Genomic DNA, 14,506 nt, shown 5'->3' with positions numbered 1-14,506 from the left:
GATAAATCACAGTTTAACACTTAAAACTGCAAATTAGTGGTTCAAAGAATTATAAATTCGTCAGTCACCAAAATTTTCATTTGACTTCGCTGAGTCCCAACATTTCTGATACTTCTTTCAGGACGCCCGTTTAAGAAAACTCTCATTTCATCCTTTACTAGTTCATTGGATTCTTCATTAGCTGCAAAAAAACATTTAATTTTCCAAGGCTAAAATTGTATTCAATTTATTGACGGAATTCGTTTACTTCTTTACAATAACTTTTTCACAACAACGCTTTTAACCGACAGTGTGAAGATGGTAAAATTGTTGAACGGTATGGTGTGTACAATGTATTTGAAAAATCCCGTAGTATATTTCAAAGAAATCTTTTAACTCTACCGCGGTCACACTGCTCTTTTGGCGTGTACTGCTGCGTGGATGTTGTTGCAAAAATATTAGTTTTCTCGCAACAAATACGATTAAAATTCAAAATGGTGCGTGAATAGAAAAGTACTATAAAGGCCCCCTCAATCTCAAGGGTTCGCTCAATAGTTTTCCCGGAATTACAACGTTTTGCGGGGCCGTAAAAGTCGTGTGTGAATTCCGGGCTAAACATAACCTTAAAAGCGGTCTATATTATTGCTAAAAGTTCGTGCTATATCTTCCTTACAGCGTCCGTTGATGCTGCAGGGCCACGAGCGTTCCATAACGCAAATCAAATACAACCGAGAGGGCGACCTCCTCTTCTCCTGCTCCAAGGATCAGAAGCCCAATGTTTGGTACTCGCTAAACGGCGAGCGCCTAGGAACCTACGATGGTCACCAGGGAGCGGTCTGGTGCCTGGATGTGGACTGGGAGAGTCGCAAGCTCATCACTGGCGCCGGCGACATGACCACCAAGCTCTGGGACGTGGAGTACGGCACTATTATCGCCTCCATTCCGACCAAGTCGTCGGTGCGCACCAGCCACTTCAGCTTCTCGGGCAACCAGGCGGCCTACTCCACGGACAAGGCGATGGGTCAAAGCTGTGAGCTGTTCCTCATCGATGTGCGCAACGCCGACTCCTCGCTGTCGGAGCAGGAGCCCACTCTGCGCATCCCCATGACCGAGTCCAAGATCACCTCGATGCTGTGGGGTCCTCTGGATGAGACCATCATCACAGGTGGGATTTATCCTTACAATTTAAAGTGAAATCCACTAATAGTAATTGCTTCCAGGGCACGACAATGGCAACATTGCCATCTGGGACATCCGCAAGGGCCAGAAGGTTGTCGACTCCGGATCGGATCACACTGGCGGCATCAACGACATGCAACTGAGCAAGGATGGCACCATGTTCGTCACAGCGTCCAAGGACACCACCGCCAAGCTCTTCGACTCCGAGTCCCTCATGTGCCTGAAGACCTACAAGACGGAGCGACCCGTAAACTCGGCGGCCATCAGCCCCATTCTGGATCACGTGGTGCTGGGCGGCGGTCAGGATGCCATGGAGGTGACCACCACGTCCACGAAGGCTGGCAAGTTCGACTCGCGCTTCTTCCACCTGATCTACGAGGAGGAGTTCGCCCGGCTCAAGGGCCATTTCGGACCCATCAACAGTTTGGCCTTCCATCCGGACGGCAAGAGTTACGCCTCGGGCGGAGAAGACGGTTTCGTGCGTGTCCAGACATTCGATAGTACATACTTTGAGAACATCTTCGAGTAGTACGCACCCAGTAGTCTGTAGGAGGATCAGAGCCGGTGAACTGCTTCAACCCAACTTTTTCACCGGCGCCATGTTCGTTTGCTTAGGGAATTTTCAAATATACGCGAGGACGAAACGAAACTGATCGTATCGTTTATTATTCCATAATATTTAAAGGGGCCAACATTATTATATTCGAGTAAATGGTATCTGTGTGTGTGTGTGTGTGTGTAATCTAGAAAAAGGAACGCTTCTTTTGCTTGAGGACCACGGGCTGGCCCTGCATGGCCGCCCACTGGGCCGGAGTGGGCAGGCAGCCGGGCGGCGGAGGCGGAATGACGACATTGCCGGTGGCATTTGTCCTCACCTCGGCGCGCGAGTCCAAGTGGAGGACCTGGGCGGCAGCGGCTCCTGCCGAGGTACTGGGACCAGCTAATCCGTAGCCAGTGGCATGATGCATTCCGTAGTTGGGCTGTCCCCCGTTGAAGGGCATCTGCTGCTGCTGGTGGCTGATCATGCCGTAGTACTGATTCTGGCTGGGCGGAGCAGCTCCTCCCTGTGGATAACCGTAACCGCCACTCCGCTGGCTCTGCTCATAGGTTGGCGGAGGTGCTCGCTGAAAATCGGTCGATTTAAGTGTCTGCTTCTCCTTACTTGTCAAAATAACTTCATACCATGGCCAGGGCATCGCTGGCATTGCCATAATCGTATGCGGGAGGAGCACTTCCCTCATTTGGTGGACCCGATTTTGATGGCTTCGACATGATATTCCGTATTCAATTTATTTTCCCACTTTGTTTACTTGTTTACTTGCAATTTCTCTGATTCAGAAACAGGGTTATCAGGTGTTCTAAATTAGTGCTGACACAACGTATGCTTTTCCCGCCAGATCTGGCTATTTTTCAACACCCTATTTTAGCTAGCATCGAAAAAACGGATATTTTATTTAATTTTAGTTTATTAATTGCGAAACTTTAACATTTGTAAGAGGGTTTTTTCTCGCTGGTAGGAAAATTAATTTTAAATTAGAAACATAACTGGTTTTGCAGTTCATCATTAAATGACAAAAAAAATGTAAACCAATAAAGGTATGTATAACCTTAAGTCAGATTTCTATTGATATGCAATGTTGCTTTCGAAGAAGGTTATTATAATGAAAATACAGAACCTGTTTAAATATATATAGTTAAACTTGGTTCGTTACTTCTTATTAGTTAGTTACTTTTCTTGTTACTTTTTAGAATTGCTGTTCTGATCAAAGTTCTTTCAATTACAATCCCCAAATTAAATTTAAAAAATCACATAATTTTTTAAAAATGTATTTGAATTTGCCGAAATCTGAACAGTCCAATAAAAACCTACATCTACTAGAAGGGAAGTCCAGTACCGTGTCCCGGTTTTTTTGTGGCGATCCTCACCGACATTGGCGACTCGCAACTGGGCTGCTTGTACTGGCGCCGCTTGATCAGGTCCCGCTGGATGGAGCTGCCCAGTTTGCGGACCGCAACCGCCGTAACCCCGTCCAGCAGATTCTCCTGGGCATGCTGCAGCGTGCTCTTGATGAGCTGCTCCACGCCTATGGCTCGTGGATCAACCATCGGTTCACGCTCCAGCACGTCCACGATCATGCGAAGGGTATCGTCGGATTGGAACTCCTCCAGGGGCAGCACCTCGACCAGCTCCTTGAACATGTGGGCCACGATGAAGTGGGTGCGATTGACCACTTCGGCATCGCCCAGGTGGATGTGGGCGCAGAGCGAGTCCTTGGCATGATCGAAGATTCCGGAGATCAGTTCCTCGGTGTTCACGTCAGAGCGTTCGTAGTCAAAGACGGCCACCACCTCGTTGAAGAGCTTGCGCAGCTCCTCGCCGCTGATGTGGATGAAGTACTTCTTGGGCACAATCGTCTGCAGATGCTCCGTGATGCACTCGGCAATGCGATCCGTATAGCGACCCTAAAAACATATGGTGCACGGTTAGAGAGTATATAATGCTTAACTAGGGAATTCCCATCACCTGGAAACTGTAGGCTGCTTGACATAAATACAGCGATGACCTCTGGGCAAACTTTCGCACATTCTCCGGAGTGGTGTTCTTGCCAAAGAAACGATTGAAACTCTTCTGAACGATCGTCTGCACCCGGTCCATGATGAACTCATCGGGCATGGGTGGCAGCATATAGGCATCCACATTCAGGATGGCAGGGCACACAATGGGATCATCGTTGGGCATTATTTCGCTGGTCACCAGTGGTGGAGCGTTGGGATCCAACTCGAATTCATAGTTGATCTGCAGTGGTTTTGATTTCAGTCTCAAAGCACAAATCTCCCTCTCCAGGCACTATTAAGGATAGACATTTAAGAAATGTAAATTATAATCAACATAGGCGAACAGAACCCACTTCAATCTGCTCCAGCAGGGATTTCTCAATGCCCCTGAGCTTCTCAATGTCGTAGGACAGATTCAGCACTTTCGGATTGCTCCACTTTTCATAGTTGCGATTCTGGATGTCCAACAGAGTGCAAAGGATGTTCTTCTCCTCCCGCAGTACGGTCATTACGTTGACCTTTTCGGTGTTGTTCTGGGTCTCCAGGACCAGTTCCTCCTCGCAGCGAGAAAGTTCTTTCTAAAATAAAGGTTTTATTAATATAATATGTTATATATTTTTATGGGGAACATATAGTTGCGGTTCATAAATTGTGGTACAATATAAAGTGCTCAAAAATCAAAGCACAACTTTTCTGTTAATTTATTAAAGTGCTAGCTTACCAATAAATAAAATTTGGTTACAAAAAACTTTGATATTGTTACAGTATTTTACACAAATGTAAAACTGTAAATAATCCCTTGCAATTTGCTTTTTAAAATACTGTGGTAAATAATTTTATAACAACTTATACATATATATAAAATATATATACATTGAAATAAAAAAGTTTTCAAACCTGATACATTTTTCAAATTTGAAATTTGAAAACTTTTATGTATTTATATATTTTATAAACTTTAGAAATTATTATATCTATGTTTAATGGAAATATTTGCCCATTTAGTTTTTGGTAATAACTTCGCGGAAATATAAAAAAGTTTTTTAAAAGTTGCGTTTTGTTTTTCAAATGCTTATTCCATAAGCTGAAATAATACTATTATTTTAACTGCAGCCGTACCTGTTTCTCCAAAAGCTCCTTTTCCAGGGCCATTAGCTCATCCTCAGCATTGGTTTCCAGGTCGAAGATGTAGCGCCTTAGGACCTCCTCCTCCAACTCATCCAGATTGACAATGATGCCGAACTTCTTCATCATAGCCTGACGGATCTCCTCCTCGAGACGCGTGATCTCGAATCTCATGAACTTGATGTCCGTGTTCATGCGCCTCAAGTGGATGAAGTTGATGCGGTGCCAGCGCTTGGTGGCCAGCGTCTCGTCGCTGAGCTGATCCGCCCGGCGGCGCAGCTCCACCAGCATGTCGGCGTCGAAGAGAATGGCCTTGGACAAATCACGGTAATCGTCGCCCTCATAGAAATGCTGCAGTTGGTCCATGCGCAGGATGGCGCTGATATGCACCTTGTTGACCTCTTGCTGGCGATTGCGCTGAAAGCGGAAATGTGTTCGGTTACGGATGAGGTCAATCCCCAATGGAAGTTGCCTACCCTGAACTGCAAGAGGGCATTCTTCTCGCGCTGATACACCTCTTCGTGAAACTTCATCCTGATCTGCATTTCGGCGATTTCCCTGCGCTTGGTCTCCACATCCCGCTGAAGATCCCGCACATTTCGTTCCAGTTCGTGGCGTTCGGAGCGCATGGCAAAGGCCAGCTCGTATATGGATCGATCCAGGCCAAGGGGACAGGTGGCCTCGTCCAGACGGATGGTGGTCATGTCCAGGGAGTCGACACTCTTATTGTCCGCCTGCGCGTCCTCGCTGGAGGATGACGACGAGGACGAGGTGGAGGAGCTTTCGTCGTCACCCCTGGCCACCTTGGGCGGACGCCACTTCTTCTTGAAGATGCGACGCAGGAAGTCGAAGAACTTGTGACCCTTGACCGTGGTCGAGAAGAGCACCTGGACGGCGGTTATCTGCTCGCCCAGCTTGTCAATGTTGCGCCTCAGCTCGTCCAACTGCCTGTTCGTGGTATTGATGACCACCTGCAGCTCGTTCCGCGTGCTCATCGCCGTCTTGGCGTTCAGGAGCAACTGCGTCTCAATCTCCTCGCTGTCGCGCAGGATGTACAGCTCCTGATTCTGGCTATTCATGTAGGCGGTCATGAACTCGGCGTCCAGTTTCACATGGAAGCGTCGCACCTGCAGCTTGGCCAGCGCCTTATCGAACTGCTGCACTTCCTCGTCCACTTCCAGCCGGATGGCAGCCTGCTCCACAAGGAGGCGGCGCAGCCAGCGATGACGTGTCTCCATCATATAGGGCGCCTCGTTGTCCGCATTCGACTCGAAGTAGGCCGGATCGCTGATCGGCGGCAGCTTCAGCAACTCCTCGGTCAGCTCCGCATTGGGCAGGCTCTTCTCCAGCCTCGAGATCTGGAGCATCGTGAAGGCGCAATACTCGTGCAGTTCGGGCACATCCAAGCCGTGCATGCTGTAGAGGCTTACATTGGTCGTAGACCTCAATGGCATTTTTTGTTTAATCACCTAAACAAATAAATGTACATGGAAAACGATAATGAATATATTATATATAATGTATTTCTTAAATATTAGACCATAGCTCAAAGAATGTTTTAAACAAAAATTAAGGAACAGCAAAGCTATATTTCAATCTACTCTCCTCAAGAATATAGATGCTTTATAGGGTCGGATTTGACGGGATACTATAATACAGTCTGGTCATGCTGATCAAGAATATATATACTTTGGCCACCCACCTGATCCACGGTGTGCTCCAGAGTGAGGATGTCGTTGATCTCTACACCGCAGCCGGGAGTGTGGTGCTCGATGAGATTGAGTTCCGGATACTCTAGGTCCATGTCCGTTTGCTGCATCGGTTCCAGAGGCAGCCGATCCGGTTCAGGCAGGTAGCTATGAATCTTTTCCAGACGCGATCTCTTAGCGCTAATGAACTGCTCCAGTTCGGCTTTGCGGTCGCGCAGGTCCACCACCAACTGATTGAAGGCGTCCACCATCTCGAAGTACTGTTCGCGGCACTCCACGATCTCTATGTACTTCTGGGTGAGGGTCTCCTCCGATTTGGGCTCGTAGTCCGCCCCGATCTTGAGCTTAAAGTCGCCCATGTTGCGTTTAGCCTCCTCGATCTGGGCATCGTCATCCGGATGGTTGCGATTGGGGTCCGGTTTCTGGCGCTCCAGCTTGTCCCAGTCGAAGATGCGGCGCACCTCGAAAAGCTGACGTTTCCGGTAGCGATTCAGAAGGCGCATCATCTTCTTGCTAAAACGCGGCTCGATGCTCTTCGGATCCCGGCCGAAGAAGAAGAACTCCGGCGGAGGCTCTCCAATGGATTCGTCTGATCTCTCGTCCTCCACAAGGTCATGCAGTCTGTGAATGGTTTGCAGTTCGTTAAAAGGGGGTATTTAGTTTAAGACAAGGAGTTATTTTAAGTAAACTAAAAATATGTTATAAAGGGTTTGTATACAACTGGTGGTCTAGTGAATATTTTAAATATAAAGGTGCAGTTGCTCCAAAGTTTAAAGGTGGTCTAGTGAATATTTTAAATATAAAGGTGCAGTTGCTCCAAAGTTTAAATGAATATAAGGCTTACACTTCCGGTTGTTCTGCTACCCGATCCTCTCTATAAAGGCTGCTTGTCATGGATTTAATTGTTATATACATTTAGTTTGAAGCTGGCAGTGTCAAGAAGTGTTCCCACTAAATCCCCACTTACCCCATGTCGTGTTCCAGCTTCAGGCGCTCCTCTATGTCCTTCTTGATCTGCTCGTGCTCTTCGCCCAGAGCCTGTAGGCGAAACGTGGACACACCCGGAACTTTGGCACTGAAACATACACTTTATTACAACTAATTCAATCAGTAACCAATTAACTCACCGCAAGGGATTGACGGTGATGGGTATTTGGACTAGGTCCTTGAGGAAATGATTGTACAGCTTCGAATGACCCACCTGGGCGAATTCCAGGTCGTAGGCCAGATCCTCCCGCACATCATCCAGCTCTGCCTGCAGCTCATCTCGAATCTGCCGTGTGATGCGCTCGTCCAGCAGCAAATCGGTGTGCTTGGCCCTCAGACCCTCAGGCAGCTCATCATTCTGCCTGATGATGTCGAAGTAGACGTTCTGCAGCAATCCGATTTTGCTCAGGACATCGCGATCGTGCGCCTCGGCTGCTTCCTGTTGGCGTCGCAGCTCCGCGTTGATCTTCTCCTGTTCCAGCGACGGTGCCTCCTCGTCGATGTCCTCAATCTGTCTAACTTCAGCCGGCAGCGGTGGCAAGTTGTCCCGCCGCTTGTTCCTAACGATCTTCTGACCGCTCCACTTGTGCAGAAACACGTTGCCATCGTAGCCAACGCTCAGCAGATGCTCGCCATTGAAGCTGATGTCGATTTTTGGAATGGTGCCCTTCAGGCCATCGTGCATGGGATAGACCCGGTACTCGGAAAGGTCCGTAAAGTTATCCGGATTGATGCGATTGATTCGAATGCGTCCGTTGACGAGGCCAAAGATGATAAAGTCGTCGCTGGAAAGGCAGGGGTAAAAATTTTATATAGTAATAGTGAAATAATTATAACGATAATAACAATAATAATACAGCTCTGTAAATGTCCTATTATTAATATGTTCTTTGTGAAACCTACTTTAAAGATTAATCAATGTAGAATTTGTCATCATAAATTAAAATAGCCCTTAAAACAAAAAAAAAAAAACATCTAAATTTCATTTAAAAATATATTCTTAACAATGGAAAGCCATACCAACATAATTTTTAGGAAAACATGTTCTAAAAACACTCTTAAAAATACCTAACATTAAAAAATAGAAACATTTTCTATAATATAAAAAGTTATTTTTAAAATGCTAAAATTAGCCCTACAAAATAGAAATGTTATCTATAATATAGAAATATTCTCTAAAATAAAATAAATATAAATATATATTTTCTATAGGAAATCATTTTCTAAGATTTTGCACCTTGACCCTAAAATGTAACTAACCATTAAAAATTTAAAGTTTTTAGAGAATGATTGAAAAAAACTCACATAATGCAGTAGGAGTGTATCTCCATGTCATCCCCATCCGCTATGATGGTGGCATAGGAGGGCTCGGGAGCATCGAACTCCAGCTCGTAGATGTAGCCGGCATCGTAGCCAGCCATGGACACCCAGATGGTGTCCCGCACCGTGTAGCGCATCCAGATGATGGCATTGGGCACGGCCGGGATGTGAAGCGCCTCCTCCTCCTCGTCCGGTTCAGAGTCGGCCAGCGCCGACTCCATGTCGATCTGCAGGCCGGGATTGGCCTTCTTCAGCTTCTCGACCTCGTTCATCTTGCGCTCCCGCTTGCGTTCCTTCCGCTTCTTGGTGTTTTCCCGATTGATTTCCCTTCGGATGCGGCTCTTGATGGACGCAAATTTCGTACTGCGCATGCGCGACTCCTCTGTGATGTTGTAGGAGAGATGGGTCTCCTCTTGGGTGACCTCAGTGCGGATATTGTACTCGTACAGTTCTCCACTCTTGCAGCCCACCAGGACCACAGTGGGCGCCTGCTCGTGCCAGTAGAAGCAGTTCGGGATGGCGGCAAACTGGACGAAACCCACTGGATGCATGTCCACCAACTGATTTGCATCCCGGCCAAGCTGGTAGATGAATATGCTCTTGTCGGCGCTGCCGGTGAGGAGCAGTTTGCTGGTCCGGTTCACGGTGAGTCCGGTGATCGGGGATGTGTGTGCCTTGAAGGCTCTAACCCGCGTCATGGTTGGCCGCTCGCCGCTGAGGTCCAGATACAGTTGCCGCAGGATGCCGTCCTTGAAGGCGGCCACAATTTCCGTGCCCTTGACCGAGATCTGGGTGTCCAGCCAGAGCACATCGACTCCCTCTGCCGGGAACTGCTTCTCCAGGATCAGACGCTGCTCCTCGTACTGGTAGACAAACAGCTTGCCGCTCTCCGACATGCACAGAAAGTGCGGCGACACCGGTGACATCTGGGCGGTGAGCACCCGGCCGCCAATGCAGGAGTAGAGTTTCCTCGGCTTCTGGGGCACATCGTAGGTGTTGATGTCGCAGAACCATATCCCACCGTTTCCATCTGGGCATAGTGGGTGAAGTCGGACTCATCGAAGGGATGGATTTTCTGCATGCAGCGAAGCTCCACATCGGCGATCTTGAACTCGTAGATGGGATCGATCTCCACGAACAAATCATCCTCGGGCGGATCGGCCAAGTCCACTGTTTCCCAGTACCACACCCGAACGTAACCGTCCATGCCCACCGTGGTCACCTCACCGTTCTTCATGGTTATCCTGGTGATGGGCTTCGTGTGGCACGGCTTGCGACCCTTCCGGCAGATCTCGAACTTGATGAGTCCCGCCTGCCAGAGCAGCATGTTGCCCCAATCGCTACCAGAGATCACGTTCTCATCCGGCAGCATATACATGGCATAGATGTCGCTGAAGTCCGTCTTGCCAAAGCGGCCCAGATCCCCCTTCAATTTCAAGCCCGTAAAGGTGTGTGCCATCTTCCAGAACTTGATGTGGCTGAGGCCCGACGAGCAGAGCAGGATGGGATTGTGCTCCGAGAAATGCACGAACAGGATGTCGCTCTGGAAGGATTTGGCACGCAGCACCACCTCCGCTTGCTCCCAGCGCCAAATGGTGATCACGAAATCCGGATATGCCGCCTGCGAGGCAAACAACTCCCCGGTCTTGTTGTAAGATCCAGCCGTAAAACAAGTCTTGGCCGCATTCAGAAGCTTCACACGGACATTCAGCGAAGGATACTCGTAGATAAAAATCGTCGGCTTTGGCCCGTTCTCGCCCACCGTAAAGAGATCGGTGTAGTCCGGATGTTCGTTTTTCTAAAAATCCATAAATATTAAATAACACTTCATATTGTTAAGGAGAACAAAAACTCACCGCGATAAAACCAATTCCGCAGCCGTAGACTGTTTCCTGAAACGAAATCTCCTGACGCGAAATGCTAAAGTAATTGAGGAAGTTTCCCGAGCCAAAAACCAGGGTATCCGAGTCCACCAATACCAAATTGAAGAGTTTCTTGCAGTCGTAGCCAAACGAGTGTCTGCAACAGGAAAATACAACTTTAGAAGAATTCACTGGGTAACCAAAGTACTCACTCTACGGTGATGATGTCACGCGGAAAGGATATGTTTTCCTCGTTGTCCACATCCTCCTCTTCGCCCAGCAGCTCAGATTCCGGCTGCGTAGAGTCCATTATATCAATGTACCTTTCAGTTTACAAAACTTTTGCCAGTTGTGTATTTATTTATTTGATACAAATGAAAAGGTTTACTCCAGTGATTGTTTGCCTGTTGCCAGGGCACGGAACACCGGCTAGTTGGGAAGATTCGTCGGAACGTGGATCATGCGCAGATTGGGAGTTGTAGGTTTCTAGACTGCATTGTTTTATACCATCAGGTGTCTCACATAATAATGTTATAAGAGTAATTCTAAATAGATCCTGTGCGAATCAAGTTTATGTCTAAACATTTCATGTCTTCAACATTCTAAACAATTTATTTTAATTAACTAACAATGCAATATTTTATGTACTATGCTAAATATCTAAATCCAAAAAAGCCTCATCATCATCATCGTTAAAGAAGGCCGCCATATCCGATGCAGCATTGCTTTCTCTAGGTTTTTCGGTAATATTATTTGGTTCACTGGGCGCCTTGGCCGGAGCAGGCGAAAAGTATTGTTTTATAGAACCCTTTTCCGGATTTGAACAATTAGATTTGGCGGGCGAGAAGAATTCCTCAATTTTATGCGACTTTAAAATATATGAAGTTAGCAACAGATTTGCTTATTCAAATATTTACTATGTTTCTTACCGAAGTGGGGGCAGCTGTGTGCGTGGCCTTTTGAAGGTTCTCGGCAAAGATACCCACTTTACTGAGGACTTCCTGCTTGTTTTTCAGCATGCTCCAGATGGTATCGTCCGCGGTATTATGGGCCATCAAATAGCGACAAATCACCGGCTTTGTCTGGCCAATGCGGTGGGCACGACTTTCAGCCTGAGCCAGGGTCTAGAGGTCAGAAAAAGACATTAATGTGATAACCATGTTTTAATGTATATCCCAACTTACACTTGGATTCCAGTCCAGTTCAGCAAAAACGATCATCTCCGCTGCAGTAAGTGTGATCCCTGAATTGCAGGCTTTAAGGGAGAGCAGCGCAACCTTACAACTGCTCGTCTTCTGAAATGTATCCACAAAATCCGACCTCAAATCGCTCCGCGTCTGTCCATCGATGCGTATGTAGTGTACTCTTAATCCGCTTAGACAATCGCTAATGGCATCCATCATGACCCGATGATGTGCGAAAATTATAAACTTTTTCTGCTCCTTAACCAAGGTTTTTAGATAGGCACTACAAAGGGAATATATTATATAATATAATAATAATAACATAATATATTATAATATAATTACCACACGGCACGAGTTTTGACTTCAGCTGTGCGCGCATAAAAACGTAATAAAATCTCCTCCATGGTCCTGCCCTTGCTTGTTTTCAGTTCCTTGTTAAATACATCCAAGGATTCCTTTGTTTCTTCGTTGGTCCATACCAAGGCGGGATCCAGGACCACAGTTTCACTGTGGATGAACAGGTATAATTTGGAGTTCTAATCAAAAACTCTTCAATATTTGTGAACAAGACCAACCGATTCTTTTCAGCTAGCTGGGGTAGCACCTCCGCTTTTGTTCGCCTCAGCATATATTTTAGAGTAAGCATAACCTTGAGCTCCTCCAGATTTGATTGTCCGCTGGCATCCCAGCCAAACGTTGATTGCTTGCCATCACAGTACCGAGTGGCTGCAAAAATGTTAATCTTTAATAACTTAAGTCAAAGCAAATGTATCCCAAACGTACTAAACTCCTTGTAAGTCATAAATTTGCCATCGACTAGCTGGAGCTGCGTGAAGAGTTCTAAGGGTCGGGACAGAGCTGGAGTTCCGGACAGCAAGACCACTCGCCTAGCTTGATCCGTGAGCTTTTGGGCCGCCTTTGTGCAGTTGGCCTTGCTGTTCTTAAGCGTATGCGACTCATCGAAGATGATGAAACCGTATCTGCGCTGCTGCAGCATTGACAAGTGCCGCTCCATCATGTTGTAGCTGGTGATGAGCACCTGGGCCTCGCCCACATATTGCTGATTGTTGTTGAGCACTTGGACATAGTGGATGGGTACCTTGGGCAGCAGCTCCACAATGTGTTTGGCCCAACTGTCTCTCGTAGAGGCGGTGGTCACGATGAGCAGGGGCCAATCATCCTTGAAATAGTCGGCCACGGCCAGGGCCTGGTATGTTTTGCCCAAGCCCATTTCATCACAGATCATAATGCGACCTTTTTGGGCAATGGAAAAGCTGGAGATTCAAAGAACTTTAGTAACTATGCTGCTTTAAACGTTTCATAATTAAAAACTTACCAAACCCCATCCTGTTGAAAGGGCATCAGCTTATCCGCCAGCTTGGGTTCAATGGAAGCCAAAACACTTCTTTCCGAAACCAACGGCTTCTGCTGGCAGAGATCCAGCACCTTCTTTGGAATGCCGACCAAGTGGACATGTGGCCTTAGGTCCGCTGTGTGAGTCTGCAGGGATTGGTAGTCCGAGAGATCGAAGCTCCAGGTGCGGGTTTGATGTTCGTAGGACTTGGTGGGCATGTTTTTAAAAACCGCTATGAGCTTTTCATGATATCCGGACGTTTTGGCGGCAAACCGATGCGTGGTGATCATGTAGAGATTGCAGGTGATGGAGTTGCCGAGCACAATGCCCACTGGCTGTTCCTTTTCCGCAGCAAGTGCAAGTGTGGGCTTGCTTCTTCCATTCTCTCCGCCATTGGGCCGCTGGTAGGGATGTGCGGCTCCTCGGGACAATTCCCGGCTGGAGGTCTGTTTGATTGCCTTTAGGGCGTTCAGGAAGGACGAGCTCTTGTTGTCGCTGGACGAGCTGGAGGCAATCCGCTCGATCTTCTTCTGCGCTGCAGGCGGGGATCGGTAGAAGTTCAGTGGGGATTTGGCCAGCGGTTGATTGGGACTCGCATTTTGATTCCGGACCTGTTGCTGCGCATTTGTTGGCGGAGCAGTGGATGACTTTCCCGCGGATGTGGTGGCCAGCAGTTGGGACTTCTTGGCCTGCAGCTTGGCCAGCGCAATGCGCTTCTTTTCCGCAATTTCGGATGAACTGCAGGTGGACATGCTGCAACAGGAAAATTAACGAAATTTGGCGGAATAAATAAACAAATGCATGGCTTAGTGTGGCCAGATGTTTTCAGTTCAATGCTACCAAATTAAAATACCAAAACTAGGCGCGAAATTTGAAAATATTATATAAAACTTGTAAAGTGAACATTTTTGAATGGATCACAAGATTTTTAAATTAAAAACAAATTTAATTTACCACTTAATAAATAAGCTTAAACATAATTCTACTAGTTTTTTATTTTTAATGTATCAATTGACTTTGGAGTCATATTGTACAGCCTTCAATTGTTTGAAATTAGTTTACTAACTAAATAATAAAAATTGTCTTTTTTCTAGATTTCTAAATGTTTCCATTGGTCTTAAAATGCTTCGCTTTTTAATTTATTTCATTATTCATAATTTAATAAATAAATCTTACAAAATTTTAAAATATTCACTTTTTAAATTGGCATTACCTATTTGCATGCAGACAACATTGCAAAACCATCTA

At 46.7% G+C, this 14,506-nt stretch overlaps 5 protein-coding genes across 5 annotated transcripts in view; 2 read left to right on the top strand and 3 right to left on the bottom strand.

Annotated features, from left to right (window-relative positions):
• The window catches only part of LOC128262990 (probable 39S ribosomal protein L24, mitochondrial), a 53,823-nt gene that overhangs the window by 25,023 nt on the left and 14,294 nt on the right, over nucleotides 1-14,506 (top strand). The gene's annotated exons all lie outside the window — the stretch shown is intronic.
• On the top strand, nucleotides 387-1,807 carry LOC128262983 (eukaryotic translation initiation factor 3 subunit I). Its single transcript, XM_052997602.1, has 3 exons — nucleotides 387-476; nucleotides 655-1,144; nucleotides 1,200-1,807. The coding sequence occupies exons 1-3, from the start codon at nucleotides 474-476 to the stop codon at nucleotides 1,685-1,687; spliced, it is 981 nt and encodes a 326-aa protein (XP_052853562.1). The 5' UTR covers nucleotides 387-473; the 3' UTR covers nucleotides 1,688-1,807.
• On the bottom strand, nucleotides 1,778-2,514 carry LOC128262992 (DAZ-associated protein 2). Its single transcript, XM_052997613.1, has 2 exons — nucleotides 2,341-2,514; nucleotides 1,778-2,282 (listed from the first exon to the last, which is right to left on the bottom strand). Exons 1-2 carry the CDS (start codon nucleotides 2,428-2,430, stop codon nucleotides 1,902-1,904), a joined length of 471 nt encoding a protein of 156 aa, XP_052853573.1. The 5' UTR covers nucleotides 2,431-2,514; the 3' UTR covers nucleotides 1,778-1,901.
• On the bottom strand, nucleotides 2,973-11,150 carry LOC128262970 (cilia- and flagella-associated protein 44). The gene is given in 12 exon segments (XM_052997573.1): nucleotides 2,973-3,621; nucleotides 3,683-4,006; nucleotides 4,068-4,292; nucleotides 4,834-5,256; nucleotides 5,316-6,308; nucleotides 6,542-7,169; nucleotides 7,516-7,623; nucleotides 7,676-8,320; nucleotides 8,841-9,888; nucleotides 9,891-10,653; nucleotides 10,712-10,874; nucleotides 10,930-11,150. Coding segments are annotated over 12 exon segments (6,006 nt in total). The 5' UTR covers nucleotides 11,028-11,150; the 3' UTR covers nucleotides 2,973-3,033.
• LOC128262975 (SWI/SNF-related matrix-associated actin-dependent regulator of chromatin subfamily A-like protein 1) lies at nucleotides 11,245-14,074 on the bottom strand. Its single transcript, XM_052997587.1, has 7 exons — nucleotides 13,241-14,074; nucleotides 12,688-13,178; nucleotides 12,480-12,630; nucleotides 12,247-12,411; nucleotides 11,902-12,184; nucleotides 11,647-11,841; nucleotides 11,245-11,585 (listed from the first exon to the last, which is right to left on the bottom strand). Exons 1-7 carry the CDS (start codon nucleotides 14,008-14,010, stop codon nucleotides 11,370-11,372), a joined length of 2,271 nt encoding a protein of 756 aa, XP_052853547.1. The 5' UTR covers nucleotides 14,011-14,074; the 3' UTR covers nucleotides 11,245-11,369.

This window comes from Drosophila gunungcola, unplaced genomic scaffold, assembly GCF_025200985.1.
Source record: "Drosophila gunungcola strain Sukarami unplaced genomic scaffold, Dgunungcola_SK_2 000001F, whole genome shotgun sequence".
Classification (NCBI taxonomy): Eukaryota; Metazoa; Arthropoda; class Insecta; order Diptera; family Drosophilidae; genus Drosophila; species Drosophila gunungcola.
This window is presented reverse-complemented; position numbering and strand designations above follow the sequence as displayed.